Here is a 21,285-nt window from a genome sequence, read left to right as displayed (position 1 = left end):
AACTCATATTTATATGATTCACATTATACTGGTCATACTTTCTACTAAATTTGATATGGATGGATGTTTCAGCATTTTCTTAGTAGTCAATCAACATATGTATGCGAAGAAAAATTAATGAAGCAGTTTTACTATAATTATTTAAAATATTTATTACTAAAAAAGTTTTATATTACTTTTATGATTTAACTTAACTTTTACTGCTTGAATTGCAGTGAAGTTCATGTTATTCTTTATTGAGTCGAAACTTGATTTATGCATGTAAACCATACTGCATTTTGAACCTAATACAAAAATATTACTTCTTCAAAGACAAAGTTAAATATTCATAGCCATTATATCCTGTATTGACCTGGCCAGGTCTTTTCTTCTACATTTTTCTAAGGCATCACAAAGGACAAAAAACCATCTTTGAGGATCTGCTCTGCTTTCAAAAGCATCCATCAATGCTTTAGCTTTGACAGCCAGAGTAGTATTTTGGAAGTCTATTTCATCAATTTTACTTTCTCGAATTTTCAAGTTTCTTCCTAAATCCCTCCAGAAACTGCCAATTTCTTCAATGATAGTTTCAAAAATCCTTTGCTTTTTCCTTTTGCTTAGAGTATTTGTTACTGGACAGCTAGTGAGAAAACTTTCTTCTATTGGTGGCTCTCTTTTAATATTTTGGGATGATGTCTCTGCAAGATGTTAATATTTGAATTATATATTTGTCAGCGGAAACTTGAATCATGTATCTATGTATACATCTAAATCTAGAAAAGGTTAAAAACAAATACCTTTAAACAATTACCAGAATAAAATATTCATTTTATTTGAAATACTTTTCATTTTGGAATTTTAAATAATAAACTAGAATAAAATTAAAAACAAGTGTAACTTACCATAATAATTGCCATATACTCTTGGAACATGAGAGTGTTCATAGTCCGTTATCTTCTGTATAACTTCCTTTGGGTTTGGAAGTTTTAAAGCTATGCTTTTCAGACACTCCACATTATCTTCAGACAAGAGATCTCGTATTTCTAAGACCTTAAGCAGTTGGCCAATGGTGTTTATTTGTTCAAACCTTCTTACTGAATTTATGGCTTCTCTAAATAACTCTTTCAATGAACTTAATATCATACTATGTCTTTCGTTTGTGCCAACTGAGAAGACTATGTATTGTTTTAATTGGGAATATTCTGATAAAGTCATTTTTTATTAACACTGGATGAGGAAAACTATAAAAGTACAAGTCTACACAAGCAAGTAAGAAATTTTATCGGAAACTTTTGAAAAAAAATATTATTTTCTATTGATTTAGAATAACATTAAAAAAAAAACCTTAGTTATTGCCAAATTACGTGTTTACTATTGCTTTACTTTCAAGGTACCTCCGTATCACAAACTATTAGCGACTGATAAGTTGACACAAAAGTGACACTGACATTTCAGATTATTTACATTCAAATTCACGCTAAGCAGCTTGTATCATGCTTGGCGACAATATTTTAGCAATAATAAATAATTTAAATTATTTTGAATGATCAGTTAATAATAATGCCATAACTAAATAAACACTACCAATTACACGATACTGACAAATACGATGTCGCTTGTAATTGTAGTGAGCACGTAAAAAGGAAATGCTTTAGATGAAAAGTTATTTACGAAAGGGGATTTCCCACTTTCACAAAACATATTACTGTATATTTTAAATTGTTGCTTTGTAAGTTATTCTTGTTTTTACAAACATTGACATAGGATCTCACCTACGAGTATAAAGTTACAATGTTTTTTTTCAACTTGATAATTATTAGAGACTCTTTTGTAGTTATTTAGGAAAACCACGGTAACGATGATTTAAAAGAATTCAATCCAATCTTTTTGCCCGTTAAATAATACATTTAGATTTTCTTTTACCAGAAACCTCTACCAGTAGATGAGCAATTAAGATGGTAACAATTGTGGATATTAAAACCATTTACCTACTTGGAGAAGACACTAACTTTGATTCTTATTAGAACATTCAAATGCAGGGGCACTACCAGTTACCTCGTTTAATAGAGGCAAAGAGTAAATAGCAACGCATTAGCTCAAAAATAGACTGCTGTAAATACTTATTCAATTCTTCAAACTCACTCAGGGCCTCAACTCCACCATTTACAATGTCCAATGGATTAATGGAAATTAAATTAAATTGGCACTATTCTATATTACTATTCTATACTAATCTAATCCTATGTCCATTAATTCATCAGCAGCGGTCTATATGTATTCTAACATTTTGAAAAATTAATGATAAATTAATGGTAATTTTACGGGTCGAATTCATACCTACTGGCTTGCCTATTAAACCGGCTAGGACAAGGTAAGAATAAACTAGATGTAATTTTCAATCAATAACTGTTCACAGTATCCACCCGTGCTCTTGATAATAATTATAATATCGTGGACCGCCACGCAGTTAACTTACCACGTACTTACCATTAGATCATATTTACAGCAAATTTGTAGTCATAGTTAATGTTATTTTCTAATCGTTAGTTAGCCAATATGATGATAATGACCCGGTTTATGACTACAATTGTTTACAACAAATAATAATTACTTACTTATAATATTTACTTATATCTCGTTATCTCCGTACCTACTTGAGAGTCGCTTTGACCCCTGTATCAGTACATCACTGTCGTTTTCGTAAGACGGACAATAAAATGTTCTATACATTTTAGTTCTTGAATAAATTTTAATTAATCAATATGTATAGATTTATAAAACGTGGTTTGGTCCCTAGAACTGCATTTGATCGATTGCAGAAAGACTTTTGCAATGAAAAGGTTTGGAAGCAAGGCGTGAGATGTATCACTCAGAGCACGAAGTCGGATAGTTTGTTTCCTGAGCGTGTAGATTTCCCGAGCAGGCATATCGGGCCCCGGGATCAAGATGTAGTGACTATGTTGGATTTGCTCGGCTATAAGGCAAGTATTAAGCACATGTAGGCTTTTTAGGTGATTTGATATTAAGATTTTGTGATTCGTTAACATTAACTTCTTTTCCAGAGTTTAGATAAATTGACAGACGATGCGGTTCCTAAGAAGATTCAACTACAAGGGCTTATGGATATCAGCGACCCTATGAGTAAGTACATACCTGAATAGTATTCCTCGTTATCTTTTACCATGTCTGCATACAGGACATAATTAAAATTGATGTGCAGTACTAAATATGATTTCTTTTTCTAGGTGAACATGATCTTATCGAAACAGTGCGCAAAATATCGGAAAAGAACCAAATATGGAGGTCTTATATCGGTATGGGGTATCACAACTGTTGCGTCCCACACAGTATAATGCGCAACTTGTTCGAGAATCCTGGATGGTAAAGCTTTGCGCACTGAAAGATGACATAAAAAAAATATTGCATGTGATTGGTAATTTGGGAATTAACCTTATTTTTTTCTAGGACCACACAATACACGCCGTATCAGCCTGAAATAGCTCAAGGAAGATTAGAAAGTCTTCTTAATTACCAAACTATGGTTAGCGATCTGACGGGATTAGACGTAGCCAATGCATCTTTATTGGATGAAGGCACTGCAGCTGCTGAAGCGTTATCACTGTGTCACAGGTACAAAAAAAAACTCTCTTATTTCTAAAGCCTAATTAAATTTCTCGTCCTTTCCTATCACTTTAGTTATTCTATCCTATTATTTTAGTTATCGTTATTGAATGTTTTTTTAAGGTATCTTCTATTTACACCTTTTATATTTTGTAGGCACAACAAAAGAATGAAATTCGTCGTCTCAGAGAGACTGCACCCGCAAACTTTAGCAGTAGTCCAAACACGATTGGATGCTTTAGGCTTAGAAGTGAAAGTAGTGCCTGATGTGCGTCAAGTAGATTTCGCCCAAAGAGATATTTCCGCAGTCTTACTACAGTGTCCAGACACCAGGGGCTTAGTTTATGACTATTCAGGTCTAGCGGCTGCGGCGCACGAACATGGCGTATGTACTTCTTTCAAATATTTTAGAATATATTTCTTAAGTACCATGTTTCTAAATGTATTTTATTATCTGTTATAGACTCTCGTGGTGGTTGCCACAGACTTGCTTGCTCTTGCTCTGCTTCGACCACCGGCGGAATGTGGTGCCGCCCTCGCTGTGGGCACTTCACAACGGTTAGGTGTGCCTCTTGGCTACGGAGGACCCCATGCTGGTTTCTTTGCGGCAGAACATCAGCTCGTGCGTCTCATGCCCGGTCGCATGGTTGGTGTGACTAGGGATGCCACTGGAAGGGATGCCTACAGGTCAGTATTTTATAAAGTTAAGAAGTTTTTGATGGTATAAAAAAAGTTGTGATAACTATGCAACTGTGCATTAACTTTTCCTTTAGTATAGTTAAGGTCTTTATGAACAAAACCATTCAAAATAAACTTTTTTATTTTTAGGTTAGCTCTTCAAACTAGAGAGCAGCATATCCGTAGGGATAAGGCGACTTCCAATATTTGTACGGCTCAGGCACTTTTGGCCAACATGTCTGCCATGTACGCAGTGTACCATGGCCCTCAAGGTTTAAGAGACATTGCGACCAGGGTCCATAACGCCACTCTGGTCCTCGATCATGGTAAGTTTTCACATACCTTAACATTAATATAATTCCGCTTTATATGAATGCCTTGGACCAATATTCACCACGGCGGCTAGTGTCATAGCCAACAGCAGACACTAACTTAGCTAGATATGCGGGACATACTAGTACATAATTATTACAGTGTACAAACATGGAAAAAACTTTCGCTTTTCGTTCCCTTACTCTTGTAGGACGAAGGGACGACAATCTGATACGACAGGAGAGAGCTCAGGCGTAACACTCACATTTTACCTGTTTTGATATTTCTTTGGGATCGAACTTAAGACCTTTGATTAGACAATCCTGCGGCCTTACCAGAACAACTTAAAATAAACGTGGGTAAAACAAATAGAAAAACTTTATTTTTATTTTACAGGTATCAGAAAACGTGGACACAAACAATCGAACGATGTGTATTTCGATACATTACACGTTGTACCTGTATCTGAACATGACGCTAGTGTGATAAAAACCCGAGCTCAGGAGAAGAAGATTAATCTGCGATACTTTGACGATGGGGCTGTGGGAGTGGCTCTGGACGAAACCACTACCATGGAGGATGTTAATGATCTGCTATGGATATTTGATTGCAAGCCTGTTGAAGAGGTTATACAAATAAAAATAACAGAAATAACGCTAGTGAGCTATACTCAAACGGACATGTTACTTATTGCATGAATTTTATGTACAGGTGACTAAGGCAAGTGACGAGGTTAAAGCCCGCAGTGTGCAGAAGGGACCATTCCGGAGGACATCTCCTTACCTCACTCATCCAGTCTTCAATATGCACCATTCCGAAACTAGAATCGTCCGATACATGAAACGACTGGAAAACAAAGACGTATCACTAGTTCACTCCATGATACCTTTGGTAAGTAGCTTTCAGAATTCAATCATACATCGATGAAGTCATTGTAATTATATCGGCTGACCTTTCAAAGACAAAATAAATATATCGAATGTACTTACTTATTTAAATACCTATTTTAAGATAAGAGGAACCAGTGGGGGTCTCGTTATCGTGTTTTGAGATTAAATTATGTTTTGTTGCTAAACGAATTTATTTTGCTTAGGTTTTGTACACTAAATCTCGATGTACATAATGTGAAGGTCGCAAATAACTCTTGTGAGCAAAAATACCCTATTCTATTTTTGTTTTTCTTTTCCAGGGATCTTGTACAATGAAACTAAACTCTACCACAGAAATGATGCCTTGTTCTTTCAAGCATTTCACTGAAATTCATCCATTTGCTCCATTAGACCAATGTCAGGGATACCATCAGCTTTTCGAAGAGTTGGCTAAAGACCTGTGCGCAGTCACTGGTTACGATAGGGTGTCCTTCCAACCCAACAGGTACGGAGTTTCCAAACTTTAATGAATTACAATGATTAGGTAGTAGTAACAGCAAATTACAATGAAATTATACATGTATATAGATACATAGGACTAACCTGCCCGAATCTTTGTTCTTGTGTTATATCATTTTTTTTACATAAATCTTTACAGTGGTGCTCAAGGTGAATACGCTGGATTGCGCACAATCAAGCGTTATCACGAGTTCCGTGGTGACACCGGCCGTAATATCTGCCTGATCCCGGTGAGCGCGCACGGTACCAACCCTGCGTCCGCGCACATGGCTGGTATGCGCGTCTGCGCTATACGAGTCACGCCCTCTGGCGATATCGATATGGCACATCTTCAAGAAATGGTAGGAACGATTCCATTGTTGCTCAGTTTTTAACATATAGCAACAAAAATATTTATAGTTAAAGTACTTTTCAGGTTGAAAAGCACAGTGAGAACATATCATGTCTCATGTTGACCTATCCAAGTACATTTGGAGTGTTTGAAGAGCGTGCCGCAGATGTATGCGCATTAGTTCACAAACATGGTGGCCAGGTTTACTTAGACGGAGCTAACATGAACGCACAGGTAACATTGAACTCTATTCAGTTAATGTGACCTTTTTTGAACCAAATCTTTTTTTATATAACTTATATACGAATACGTAATATCAGGTGGGGCTCTGTCGTCCTGGGGATTATGGAAGCGATGTTTCACATTTGAACTTACACAAGACATTCTGTATCCCGCACGGTGGGGGCGGCCCTGGTATGGGACCCATTGGAGTGTAAGTAAATGAGATTTTTTAACATTGACTAAAATCAAACTTTTTATAATAACTATCGTGAGACTGATTCATTATTAAATGATGTAACGGTTTACTCACGCGTATTTATCGGGGTAGCCCGACTAGTTTCGGACCCAACCGGAGTCCTTAATCATGAGCAGACGCGGCGGGATCGCGAGTCCCGCGAAACTAGTCGGGCTACCCCGATAAATACGCGTGAGTAAACCGTTACATCATTTAATAATAAAATCAAATTTTTCAATATGAATAAATGTGTTAACCAATTTTATCCATCCCTGGTATAGGAAGGCTCACTTGGCACCATTCCTGCCATCGCATCCAGTTGTTGACCCTCTCGCAGACTTAGGTGACGAAGCCCACAGTTTCGGCTCTGTAAGCGCTGCACCATTTGGATCATCTGCCATTTTGCCTATTTCTTGGGCATACATAAAGGTAAGATCAAAAGGGTATTAACAAATAAAGAAAATTACTTGGTTAGATATTAAAAGTACAAACTTGTTACTCTTTTAGATGATGGGACCTAAAGGACTTAGGCGTGCTACTCAGGTAGCTATACTCAATGCTAACTACATGTCGAAACGATTGGAAGGCCATTACAAAACATTATACAAGGGCGAAAGAGGACTAGTAGCGCACGAGTTTATTATTGACGTGAGAGACTTGAAAAAGACTGCTAACATTGAACCAGGAGACATTGCTAAAAGGCTTATGGACTTTGGTAAGACAGCCATTTCTTCAAGTTTTAATTGTTTTAGTTTCGTGCGACCTCACTAAGTCTTGCTTTTGCTACATTAAACTTTAAATATTTTTGCGATTCTATCAGGTTTATATCAACTTTCCAGGTTTCCATGCACCGACAATGTCTTGGCCTGTGGGTGGTACCCTGATGATAGAACCCACTGAGTCTGAAGATCTGCAGGAGATGGAACGGTTTTGCGAAGCCCTTATAGCTATCAGAAAGGAAATTAAGGACATTGAAGATGGAACTATGGACAAACGGCTAAACCCATTGAAGGTTTGACATTTCATTTAAACTTTTAGCCACTTATTAATAAAATAATATGAAAGGTTACCGTTAGACAGAAATAGTAAAGTTATATAATGAATGTCTGCATGTTTAGATGGCGCCACATACACAAGAGGAAGTCATTTCGGAAGATTGGAACCGGCCCTACAGTCGGGAACAAGCAGCTTTCCCTGCGGTAATAATTGCGTTCAAATATTTTTTTTCTATAATACTACATGATACAAGTAGTATAAATTAAAAATACAAAGAAAAAATCATGTAATCTTAAAAAATATATTTCTTTTTTTCAGCCATTTGTGAAGGGAGAGACGAAAATCTGGCCTACCGTCGGCCGTATCGACGACATGTACGGCGATAAGCATCTGGTGTGTACCTGTCCACCAGTGCTTGACGATTTCTAAATAAACAATTATTAAGTGTAATGTATTATAATAATAAATCTTACAAAATTGTTGATTAAATGTGGATGTGTTATAAAAAAGAAACATGTAGACCATCTGTCGCATTATGTATATTTCTTCAATATTGTTGTAGAATAAAATATCGTCTTCTAACAACATAATCTTCTTTTTGCATTTACATAATAAGAATATTATTCTATAGCAGTATAAACAAGTAATTGCCATAAATTATATTGACTTCAAACAGTAATCTATCTACCTTATAATTGTACAAATATTTTAATATTGCGAAGGATTATTATTTATTACGCATAACATTTAAATTGGATTCAAGGCAACGTGTTTGTTTTGTTACTAGCTCAAATAACTATTCGAAATACCAAAGGGTTCACATTTCATAACAATATTAATAATAATTTGTAAACTTCCCGTTTACACTTTATATTTGTGAAACATTTTGTATTTCAAATGTATGTATAATATTTCTAAACTGTAATATTAATAGAGCAAAACTTGCTGCTTTAAAGCTTATCAACCCAAAACGTTAATCAAAGTACGAAACTAGCAGCAGATAAGGTTTAAATTACAAAAAAAATCAAATAATATGTATAACAAACAAAATTAGATAAAACAATAAAAATCTAAAAATCGTACTGGTGAAGTTTTATCTAGATTTTCATTAAAGCAGAAAATATCATATAAAATTATTTTCACGTCATAAAATTAATCTTGAATGTACAAGAAAAAACAACCTTAAAATAGTGTATACCTATTCAATTACGTTTATTTTGGTGGAGAACTGATCACGTCCTTAGGATACATGCCTAACCTCACTCCTAATTCTTTAGGCATGCGCAGCACAGGGCGGGTTGGAAATGGGTGAAAAGATCCCGTTGAAGGGCTACGAGGGTAAGACAGAGAGGACAGAGTGTCTGTTTCTATTAGCGAAGTGATAGCACTACAAGTGTCGTCTGACTCCACTTTTGTCCTTTCACTTCTTTCTGTGTAGTCTTTGGGAATCGTAGGCGTATCTTTGCTCGAAAATATTTTAGGCGATATTGGTGTAGATACTTGATCTAAGGACGTGATTTGACACAAGGTATCACTTGAGTTACTTTTTGCTCCGGTGAGTGAGTCATCCTCTACGGATGGTTCATACGTGAAGCTTATAGAGGAAGTCACAACATGAGCAAAGTCACTAACTTGGCTGGTATCAGTCTTAGACAAATTTTCGCACACCTTCGGTCCTTGATCAACCGTTTTGCTACATATATCACTAGCTTTAGACAGCACAAAGTCATTGTATTTACTTGAAAATGGGTAATTATAATCATCTGATGTAAAACGCTTTTCGTACGTTGAGATATCATTCGGTGGTTCTGATGATGGTAATGTAACTGATGGTTTAGACTCACCAGAAAAGGAATGTCGAGCCCAATCTGGCGTAACCGGCTTGAGTTCCTTATTGGATAAATCACCGTAACTTGACAAGTCACTAGTTTTTCTTTTGTAATCAAATTCGAAGGTTTCTGATTTATCACACTTGGCCAGAAAGCCTTTATTTTCCCATCCATATAAATCGGTCTTATTACCTAAACATTCACTACTAGGACTTTTAGTATTTTTTATGGAAAATGCATCATCTCTAGAGGATCCAGTACGAACTTCTAAGGAAAAGGGATCATCTATCGAAATAGGTCTTATTCGTACAAAGTCATTATTTTCAGTTGTTCCTTGATTATTATTTCTCTTTCTGTAACCAATCCATGAATCAGAAGTAGACTCCTTTAACAGTGGTGAGTCTATTAATGTGCTTTCAACAGTTTTTTCAGGAGTTGTTTTATAGTATGTATCCATACTTCGTTGTTTTTCAAGCACGTTTTCATCACTTTTGGTCACTTGATATTTATTAGGGGGGCTGCTAGCTTCTGCAATATTCTGCTTTGTTAATATTCTACTTAATATTTTGGAATTTTCCTGAATTATTTGTAATGCTCTTTCACTATTTTTCCTCCCTGTTCGCAGTATATAATCCTTTGGTGAAAAAGATTCTTTAAACTCTTTGGTGGTGATTTCAGGCGTCACTTGTTTTGGAACAATGAAATCTTCATCGCTTTCTTTGTAATCTTCGGTAATTTTCTTTGTGAAGCTCTGTGGTAAAGAGGATGCTCTCTCTGCTTCCTCTTTGATAAGTTTGTCGTTATGGTTGGTTTGTAGAGTTAGTGAGTCTGGCTTTTTTGGCAGCCGGGAAAGTCTTTTGGTCGGCCGTCGATTAGGAATATCTATACTATTGGGGTCTGTCACTCGTGCCCCGAAGAACTCGGGACTGTGTTCAAAGTATTTATCAATTTTTAATGGTATCGGCGGTTCGTCTTCGCTGACTATAATACTTTCAGCACCAGGGCTCCTAGGAGGACTTTCAACATCGGATATATTCTTATCAGATAAATCTATATCAGGCACAAAATTGGGATACATCGTGAAGCTGTCGATTATATCTGGGGGTCTGCTCATAGGCTCAATTATTGGTGGTCGCTTAAAGTTAGTTTCAAAATCGTAGTCGTAAGGTGATTTACGACCAACACCACAGTGACACGGAGATAAGTCTATTGGACTCAGTTCAGTAAAATTTTTAGGAGACTTAGTAAAACTGGTAGGCCTAATCATATCTCGACTTGAAGAGTTTTCTTCATACATTGTTCTATTTAGCCGTTGCAATACTTCGTTTCTTTCAGAAGTTAATCGTGGTGAATCTAATATTTTACTAGTTTGTTTAAAAGTAGTAATATCATTACTATAAATCAGACTATCTTTTAGTTTACTTTCGAATCCATCTATATATGTACGCAGTGGTTCCCCAGCAGCTGAATCTAAGTATTCTGAAATATCTTTAATAGGCTGTTCGATAGGACTATTTTTGACTTCTATTTCGGGAGTAAGCGATAAAGCTGTGTTTGCGTTTTTCGCGGTAAGTGTATTACCCATTTTGGTAGTTTTTGTAATTGGGGAGTGTACGGATTTTTTATTCTTACTCTTTTTTTCTTTATCATCCTCAGGTAAATCTTGGTCAGAATCACTACCACGTTCATTTTCATCACACAAACTTGTATCTGTACTTGACTCACTGTGAGAAGAATAAGAGGAGGTTTCACTAGAACTACGAGAACGTACTGAAGCAATCATTTGATTGGCTTCGATTTCGGAAACAATAATGCCATCGCCAGTCTCATCTAAATCAATAGATGGTTTCCTTTCTTTTTCCTTCGTTTTCTCTTTCTTAATATCCTTCCATTTAACTGAATTTCGTCGGCTAAGTGACTTGCGGTGTTTTTCTTCATTCCAACTTATAGTATCGTCTAATCGTCCACGTGATTGGGATTCCATCTTATCCATAGTTGACGAATGCCTTGACGGTGGAACAGCTCCAGGAGGTGGACCTAGCCTACGACCTCTGGAACTGACTATTGCACTTTTTCCCAAAAGTAGGTTGTTGACTGTAAGCGACGTTGGTGAAGTCGGCACGCCCACTGCAACAAAATATTGTTAAGGTAGAAGAAAAGTTGTTATATTCGTATGGTACTAACTGTTTCGACTCTAAAACATGCCGATTCTACCTGCAGCATGACGAGCACAGGCAGCAGCTAAGATAACGTGGGCTTGTCTCTGACGTTCTCTAAGGCGAGCATATTGACGTTTTAAGGCACCAATATCCAAAGACAGCCTATCTCCTGCTGCTAGACGGTCCTCTCGTCTCGGTAAAACCTGAAATAGCCCAGGAAAAAATGAGAACAAACTTTTATTTCTATTAATTAATGGGCGATTTATTTTTGTGTAAAACAGTAAAAACTTACCGTCGTCAGAGCCATTTTACTTCCATCATCACTAGAGTCACCTTCATCTTCTGAATAGAACAACCGGAGCCCGCGTTTCGTCATTGACTGCATCTGGTATAAACAAATAGTAATTTCACACAGTAAGCAAACAGAATGTTTGTAAACATTCATTAATCTTATATTATTCTTTATTAAACTGACAGGAATGTGGTTCATTCTTGACCATTGGGAGTTGATCATGTCTATGGAGGGATCGATCAGTATATACCTACATTGAACCAAAGTATATAAACTACTTAAAATGGGACAGTTCTATATATAACTATTTGTAAAATAAATAACATATATTTACAGCGGACTGTAATGGTGGGTGGTATATAGGTGCAGAAGTGGGTGGTGCTGGCGGCGCTACACGGTATCTGTGCAGGCTGCGCAGCCGGGGCAACTCGGGCGCGGAGCCGAAGGCCACGACCCGTGCGACCAGCGCATCACCCGCCTCCCACACTGCGCCCGCACCTCCACCCATGCAGCTGTAGAACTCATCTGCTGAGCGTGCTGATAGAATACGACTGGAATTATAAAATTAAAAAAAATATTAGGGCGAAAAGTAAGAAAGAGTGTTGGAAACATTATGTATGGTTACTTACTTAATAAGTTAATTTAAATAAATTACTTAATAAGATGAATCCAGATTTCTTTTCTGAAGTTTGATTCCATTATAAATGATTTTTTTCTACCCTTAGGTGTAGTTCCTTTATAATATATGTTTCTTCTTCTAAAGATCTTAGCATACATTATCTCACCTACCGACAACATTGAGAAGGATTAAGAAAAATATCACTGTTGTACGTACTCCTGAAGCATGTCCCAAATGGCTAGCGCAGTAAGTAGAAGCACTTCGTTTCCATCCAAGAGCACAAGATCCCAAATCCGTAGCAGAACCTCTCTCGGCAGCCACGTAGCATACAGAGTTAGGAACCATTGCATAGTGAACACATCTGGTAAAGGAGGTTCAACACCGCCACCTGAAATGTTAATGAATTTGTAAGTTAAAATATTGAACCTTCTTGGAGGGATTTCACTTTTGAACGTGCTGTCCAACAGGTAAAGTTTTGACTCCAGTGAAGGATAGTAAAAGATAATGATGATGAATCAAAACCCAGTTCTTTTCAGATATTTGGGAAATTTTATAACCATCCATGGTTATAAACATCCTTGAAAGAAATTTGTGAAAGATCGCTGAGCTACAATGTCACAAATATAAGCCAAAATATAATAACATGTGATTAGAATTACCGTCTGATATTCTTTGCAGATGGTCCATGTGTTGCGCTAGTCGAGGCAGCCGAAGTCGGAGTAAGTCTCTGAACGCAGCCATATCAGCCGAGAGGCCGCGGAGATCATCAGCGAAGTAACCCTCGGGAAGAACGGCCTCCACCAGGTATATCATTACCTATTTTACGAATTGTTTTTTTATTTTCTCAAACACATTCAAATGTAGTGAAGTAAGTTACGTTAGTCTTGGGTGATCTAAAAAGTATTTTCTTTGTCGACAAACGACGTAGAAATTACAGTTGGCAACATTGCACTAAGCAAAAATATAGAAAAAAGATACAAAACGTAACAATTACCTTAAGGGAATCCGATTCAGACTTGTCCATAACTTCCAGTATGATAGCAGCCAACATATTGAAACCTTGACAGTAACCCACGTCTTTGTTCCATCTAAAATTAAATATAAGAAATTCGATTAGGTCTTGAACATGAAATTATTCTTAACGTAACTTTTTTGAAGTTTCGTCGTTTCTGCAGCAGCATATGACGTACCTTGCGTACGCTAACAGGACTCTTCGAAGCATAGCTTGATTTTCCCGCCCTTCAGTTCCGCAGAACAGGGAACATCCAGTGCGATGTAAATCCTGAAAAGTGTGAAAATTAATTGTTATTATTAAGTGTACTATTTCATCAAATACGAAATTCTATTATTTTCTAGAATGTTATGTTGACGGACAAAATTGTCATCAAAATCGTTGAAGTTTTGAACATTAACTAGTACACTTGCATCACTTTTTTCTATTTCTTTCTTTGTATTCTCACATGAACACTAAAAGATATAAATTACTGTTCTATAATAAATTATCAAAGTTTATTACTTTTAATATTTGCGCGCCAAGTTCTGTGTCATCGGGTTGTGCGGTGCCGCGGAAACAGCCGCGCTCTGCAGACGGCCAGTCGATTTTCCTCGCCGTCAGATGGCGGTCTGATAGTGTCAGCCATAACTGCGATCATAATCAGACACTCGTTAATTACAGGCAATTATATAAGGACAAAGGAGCTAACGATAATTAGTCTCAGTATTATAAGTACAAGGTTAGAAGAATCATTAATTCTTTTTAAAATCTTGCTGTTGCTGCTGTAGCTGTTGCCAGCGGGCCTGTCTGCTACAAATTGAAAATGATCTCTTGGGAACATAAAATGGAGAAAAGAACTCACTGATGTGATGTGTTAATTATGGTTATAAACTATCTGTGTACCAAGTTTCATCTAATTCGTTCAGTGGCTTTTTTGTGAAAGTGGAACAAACATACAAACTTTCGCGTTTATAATATTAGTAGGATTCTCAGATACAAAATACATATTTCGAAACTACTATTCAATGTTAAGTCTTACTTCTAAAAGGTCCATGTAGATCATAGTACCTATTTAAATGAAGCCGTTAGTCATTCAGTCCGTCCCGCGTCGGTTATTACAGTTTTAACAGATATTAACTTATCAGTCCTTATCAATTTTTGCTTATCCGATAACGATAATGCACAATGGGTACTTGGAATATATTGCACTTAGACCTTCGTTGGTTATAAATCTGTATTACCTATGTACGTGTATTTATCTTTTTTTATTGAATGCAGAAAGCTCTAGTCTCACAGAGTCGCATAAAGGACTTTTGTGTACAATTTGAGAGCTAATACACACAAAACAATGTGTATTCATTTTTAAAGTTAATTATTTCTAAATTTTACCATGACCAAAAGTACAAACTTTTTGTTTGTCTTGTTTACAACCCACACAACCTCTCGTGAAGACCCATAGAAGACATTGTTATTCATCCGTGAAATAAGGTAATTGATTAACCCCGCGATACTTGAACTTAAGATGAGTAAAAATAGACGTGACGTCAATTTTAACCTATAAATAAATGGACGATGTTTTTGAACTACGCAGATCATTTCTCGGAACTACTTGGAACTTTCAAGCTCAACTTTATGAAACAATTTTCTGTTGTGTCTTATCTTTGCGAAATCTTCAGTTTAGTAACATAAAGGCAATTAAATGTTTTCTTTTATAATAGGTTGGGGTACTATACAATAGAATGATAACAGTTTGATATTTAATGTATAAATTCGTTCAAATGTAAATAATTAAACATGCTCAAAAATTTTTACCCAACGTTGGACAAGATTCACAATAAATTTGTGCTAAATAGCGACGTTTAACCTTTTTTTTATTTAAATGATTGAATGAATGAAAATGATTCTTTAATCGACCAGTTTAACCAAGCAGTCCTAACACCAGTACTCAAAATTCATATTTTAGAATTTTCTCATTTAAAGGTTTGCTCATTGAATTGTATAAGGCACTATCCGCAAAGCATCATGTTGGAAATAAATAATGTATTCCACCTTTAAGTTCAGATAAAGATGTGTTACACAGATACTAAAGATGTACTTCTATATTTTCTTTTCATGTTTTACTTGTCTATTAGTTTGTTTGTCGACTTTGTGAAAACTGAAACAGCTATTACGAGCAAGTGCTACTGTATTAAATGTACGTTGTCTTAAGTGTAAGCATTTGAAAACAAAACATTCTCCACCTATCAGTCCAATCCTAGCTACCCTTTTATAATTCAGGAGGAGTTACCCCTCATCTTTGTGCTTTACAGTCTGACGTACACATCAAAGAATGTAGGTACGTATTGTACTTAGTAATGAATGGAGTAATGTTTACCTTTCGTCGGAAGTGTTGCGGTACGCCGGCGGGGAGGCGCGCAACCAGGCGCATCGCATGCAGCCACTCGGCGTACCCGCCCTCGCCGGGGCCCTCGCCGCCGCCCGGCGTCACGCCGAAACGAGCACCACTCTCGCCCGCTATTATAAATATAAAATAGAAATTTACTTTTAAAATTAGGTTGCTACATGCCTGTTTAGAAGTCGCTGACAACAAAGAGGTCCTTTTCTCTCGAGACTAATTACTATGCTAAGTATAGTATGTACGACATAACACAACAGATAGTGACACAATCTTTGCGACAAGTGACTATTTATTAAAGGTTCACAAAAAAACAAAGTAAACAGCTTTTCATCAATGTAAAATTAAAAACCATGCTAAAGTATTTTTAAACAAATCGAAGAACTAAAATGTAGTAAAAATAACAATTATTATTAGTAAATCAAACTCAAATGAGTTTGTAAGTTTATATGAAACATGTTTTTCAGTCGACGTACATTGATTTAACATAGTAGATTTACATTTGCGACATTACGCCATTGGTCATTAAAGGGACTCTATTCACGATAAATACATTATCATCAAAACGTATTTGCTCATACTTCGCTGCGCTTTATCAAGTTACTTGATAACTCAAATACATGGTAATAACTTGAATGCTCGTTTTTGTTACAGAAAATACTCAGTAATGTAAAAAAAATCAAAAAGCTCTTGTTTTCCCAGAGATCCTTGCGTCAACAATCAGAATAATTTCATAAGAGTTGTCGATGACAGCTACGTAACTATACATTTACATAATGAAGTTATTTAGCTCACACAATAAGAAGGAGCGTCTATGATATATGATAAACCCATCAACATAGTAAATGAAATATTACTATCGTGGAATTTACATCAATCATAACCATAAAACAACGATCACAAACGGTATACACAAGTAGGTACTTCAAAGGCTTCTTTAGTAATTTCTTAGGACACAATTTCAACAAATGAATGAACTTACCTGATCCGGCCTTCGATGCACCTGCCAAGCTCCTCAAAGAGTTTAGGAGTGCACTCATCTGTCTTGTAAGTGGCACGCATTTGACAATAAACGCATATCTTTAGAACTGCACTAAGCACCAAGTTAACGACCTGACAGTTTAAGGCTATGCAGTGGTACTGCAGGGGGATAAGGACGAGACATCCTTGCGCTAAGAGCACAGTTTACCACCGAGCTTCAGGACCGACGACACTGATGACTTAAAATGAAATCGCAAAAAATTATGTGCCATAATTTGAGAGCATTTGAGACTGCGTAGTCCACCAGCTGATGTGATGTTTACTGGGAAAGTCGTGAAACGAAGCGGCGGGGCTTCTATCCCCGTACTATTGTAGCGAATAAGACCTCCGTTTACGGTAACATAAACTGCTAGAGCCCTCAAAAGGGAAATAGACTCTTGTCAGGTTGTTTAGTGACAGTGTTTCGTGGTAGATGCCAGTGGGCATGCGCAAAGGGTTCCGGGAGAGTTGTCTGTGTGCGTAACGTATCGATTTAGCGCCGCTGTGTACGTCAGTTTTGGAAACAGATAGTCAGGAAAAGCACTTCATACCCAGTAAAGTTAGTATTGATACCAATGCGTAAATCTATTTTAAGATATCATGAATGAAACTTTCATGACGGTACTATTTTATGAATAAACGTTATTAAACATTAAAGTGCAAATAGGATTCTAGAATCAAATCTTTGTTCGGAACTTTGGATGTTAAACAAATTGTTTAATGCGTTTTTGTGACTCTCCTTTGTAGTTTATTATCAATAGCTAATGAAGTTACTCGATCCATTAACAGTAATAATTAGCTGAGGAAATGGATTCTAAGAGATACGGGGGCCCATAGGGACCGAGCCTGCTAATTACATTAGGTAATATGAAGAGTACGTCGGACATTACATCTAAATAACATCGTTTTACTCGCAGTTGTCAAGTTGGGCATAATACAGTTGCTATCGATCAGTGAACAAGTCATGTAGAAGTTAGTTTTATAGAAGACTGTCTGAAATGTGGAAGTTCGATTTAACGAGTTTGTCAGTTAAGAAACTGACGCAACAACAATGGCTGCAACTTTGGATTAGATTGAAATCTGCTTCAAAGTAGTTTCTCATGAAGCAAAATCGCTGTCGATTGAAAATTGAAAATTGAAAATGAATCGTATTTGTTTTAAATTGTGTCTATCACTAGATTTAGATAATTTGCAGTATAATATTATTTATAAAACTAAAGAAGTCTCTTTCCATTACTTAGTTCGATTGCCGCCAAGCCTATCTAATGCTAGCGGTTTTGATACTCCAACGGAATGAACATATCTGTGACCTATATATCCCAGTAAGCACTTACTAATGTGACGCAGTAGGACGGTGAAGGCTGCACAGAGCTTATTCTGTTGTCGGCGTAAACGATCTCGATATTTTACGTATTTCGCAAGACGTTCTCCTGCTGCTTGAAGTCTCTCTTCCCATTCAATTTTTTGTTCCCACAGGTCATTTATGTCTAAAACAATTTAATATTTGTGTAATATACCATAGCATATTTTTTTTCATTTACGGGATAACTTCATGGGATGAATCCCGATCCTTTAAAGGCGTGCAAGAACACACATTTAATTAGCTGAGATATCTACCAGGCATCATTCACATCCAAGCATCCCTATGCAGAATTATTGCATACTATGTGTGTTCTATTCTTACAATACGGTATTTTTCTAAGAGTTTACCTTTTATTCGGTAATATTAGATACATTATTTATTTTCCCGTGAACTTTTAGGAGTCTATCTCCTGAACGGTAATTGCAATATAAAGGTGCGATAAATCTGTTTTACCTAAATTTTCCAAATAACTTCGTTCGATAGCTTCCGTCTGTTCTCCGCAGTTAGATTGACAGGATGTGAGCGACGCCGCTGACGTAGACCTAGACATGTAAATCATAAGTTATTACTGCGGATTGTCTCTTGTTTATTGAGGCTACACGAGAATATTTGCTTTCTTTTTCAGAGAAATTGGGGAACATTTTTTGTTCAATAAATGTTTGATACCGACTATATTGGAGTCGTTAGTTCTACCTACTTATTCGTTTGATTTTATATCGTTAACAATTCATCAGGCGGGTATCCGCTAACTGTATCAGATGATTGAGATTGTAGGTATTTCCTGTTCCTATAAATTCTATATTCTATAAGTCAATGATACGTGCCAGTGCTATTCCGCCATTCCGATAAAAAGGTTTTTCCGATTAATAGACAAGACTAGAAATTTAAATTATAAACCTAATTATTTCGGAAGGAAAGATTTGTTCGTAATATAAATAAGATACATACCCATGACTATAATCTATCCCACTCTGACCGCTCCAGTCACGCTGATGCGCATATAGATCGTCGAGCAAATCTTCTACGAGGTCTTTAACACCCCTTTTCTGCGGGATTAATGAATGATAAATATCATAATCATCTTCAGCCATTCGTTATTATTCAGCAAGAAGCAAGATCAGAGAATAATCAAAATGAGATGGAATTGTTTTTCCAATAAATATTTTTAATTGAAGTATACGCAGTAACAACATTTTAAAATCTTGTGATTTTATAATTTAAAAATAACTTTGTAAAATACTACTGTTTAGATGACTGTTCCTTTCGTAAGATTTATATACTGGCTAATATTAAACTTGATAATATTATTTCTCCCAGTTTACGATGTATTATTTCATTACGTTGAAAAAGCAGTTTCGTACCTGTGATGTGTTTTTTAGCAAAGGCGGAGTCGGTATCGGAGATTGCTTTTTATTGTTGATCTTCGGTATCCTAATTTTCTTGGGTTTCTTATCCGGCCTCGGATTGTCGTCCACAAGTGAAGTAAAATCCAGTTCAAACCTCACAACTTTTAGATTAATTGGTTGCTGCACACTTATCGTTTGCATCTTGTACTTGATTTATACTTATTGATTACTTATTGATATAGATCTTCGATCACAGATCGGTAGACTAATTTATGGCAAAGCCTTGGTAGACTGTGCCAAGGTCAAGGTCGATAGACACTGTGATACGTTCGATAGATCAAGTAAACAAAAAATATTTGGTGATGTTCCACAGTTTATTGTGATTAATTTATGACTTACGTTTAATGACAGTGACGTTTGTTTACGTTGAACTATCTTTGACTGAAATGTTGCTTTTTAATTGGCTTCGTTTTGTGAACATCACTTTTTGTTATGCTTGAAAAAAAATAATTCAATGTTTAATTTTAAACTGATGTTGGTTGATGGCTGGGTAGTGAGTGACACAGCGTGGTGGCAGGAGGCGCGATAGTCACCCACTCGTTTAGTGTCGGTTGGCCCCTGATAGTGTTGATAAGGACTAATATATTCATTTGAATGCATGCCCAATGAGAATATAAGGTCGGCGTACTGTGGCAATGAAGAATAGGGGATTTCTACGAATTATAATAGAATACATAATTTTCGGTATGTTAAAATTTCAATTCAACTTTATTGCGGCATAAAAGTTTAGCAATAAATCATCTGTATCTGTAAATGGGATCTTATCATTTATGACGTACCTATCTATTTATAACAGCGTAGAAACTGACACACTACAACACTAATTACAATGAATTCATATATGTTTCAGAAAGTAACAAATCGATTTAACTTTTTAATTTTAATTATTTTGACTACTTGTAAGCTCTGTGAGCGTTGAGCCCAATATTTTAAGTGCGGAGTTCAGATAAAGGTGCGTGTTTCGCAGAACCCTACTTAATTATAAGCCTCCTTGACTTTCCAATATTTTTCCATCGAACTACGGCTTGAGAAATTTGTTTACTAGGTAGGTACTATTTTTTTTTCATATTTTTCTTGAGAAACTTTTGTACCTGTCAATAACAAGTAGGTAGTCTAGGAGCCAGTGTTAAATTTTGAAAAAAAATGCAAAATTTTCATTGAATTTCTTCTGGTAGAGATTTCTTAAGTTTTAATAAGCTGCACTCTTGTACATCTTGTTCTTGTATCTTGTTTGTTCCTTATAATTACTTAATGTGTCTTAATCAATTACTGAATAAGTTCGTTTCTGTGGCTTCAAACTAGTTGACTCGCTTGTTTTTCTTTAAAATGCGTAATCCAAAATGCAAGATATTATGTTAAATTAATTTTCCCCTCTTTTGGATAAAGCTGCGACTACGTGTTGTATCCAAGAGGTATAAATAATTGCAAATTGTATGAAATTAGGCA

General features: G+C 36.2%; 3 protein-coding genes across 3 annotated transcripts; 1 reads left to right on the top strand and 2 right to left on the bottom strand.

Moving 5' to 3' along the window:
* Positions 1–126: 126 nt before the first annotated feature.
* On the bottom strand, positions 127–1,414 carry LOC113502307 (fas-associated death domain protein-like). Its single transcript, XM_026883823.1, has 2 exons — positions 882–1,414; positions 127–677 (listed from the first exon to the last, which is right to left on the bottom strand). The coding sequence occupies exons 1-2, from the start codon at positions 1,192–1,194 to the stop codon at positions 319–321; spliced, it is 672 nt and encodes a 223-aa protein (XP_026739624.1). The 5' UTR covers positions 1,195–1,414; the 3' UTR covers positions 127–318.
* Positions 1,415–2,548: 1,134 nt separating this feature from the next.
* Positions 2,549–8,349, top strand: LOC113502413 (glycine dehydrogenase (decarboxylating), mitochondrial). Its single transcript, XM_026883977.1, has 18 exons — positions 2,549–2,960; positions 3,042–3,120; positions 3,225–3,360; positions 3,445–3,609; positions 3,757–3,985; positions 4,064–4,287; positions 4,429–4,604; positions 4,987–5,216; positions 5,302–5,481; positions 5,780–5,964; positions 6,118–6,319; positions 6,394–6,543; positions 6,630–6,742; positions 7,048–7,195; positions 7,274–7,481; positions 7,606–7,778; positions 7,885–7,965; positions 8,081–8,349. The coding sequence occupies exons 1-18, from the start codon at positions 2,742–2,744 to the stop codon at positions 8,189–8,191; spliced, it is 3,009 nt and encodes a 1,002-aa protein (XP_026739778.1). The 5' UTR covers positions 2,549–2,741; the 3' UTR covers positions 8,192–8,349.
* Positions 8,284–20,896, bottom strand: LOC113502412. Its single transcript, XM_026883976.1, has 14 exons — positions 19,795–20,896; positions 19,382–19,479; positions 18,887–18,975; positions 18,405–18,557; positions 16,030–16,169; positions 14,178–14,303; positions 13,852–13,943; positions 13,656–13,749; positions 13,321–13,477; positions 12,878–13,049; positions 12,377–12,593; positions 12,043–12,135; positions 11,806–11,953; positions 8,284–11,718 (listed from the first exon to the last, which is right to left on the bottom strand). Exons 1-14 carry the CDS (start codon positions 19,978–19,980, stop codon positions 8,975–8,977), a joined length of 4,509 nt encoding a protein of 1,502 aa, XP_026739777.1. The 5' UTR covers positions 19,981–20,896; the 3' UTR covers positions 8,284–8,974.
* Between the last annotated feature and the right edge of the window lie 389 nt (positions 20,897–21,285).

The sequence above is a fragment of the Trichoplusia ni genome, chromosome 17 (genome assembly GCF_003590095.1).
Source record: "Trichoplusia ni isolate ovarian cell line Hi5 chromosome 17, tn1, whole genome shotgun sequence".
NCBI classification, from domain to species: Eukaryota; Metazoa; Arthropoda; class Insecta; order Lepidoptera; family Noctuidae; genus Trichoplusia; species Trichoplusia ni.
This window is presented reverse-complemented; position numbering and strand designations above follow the sequence as displayed.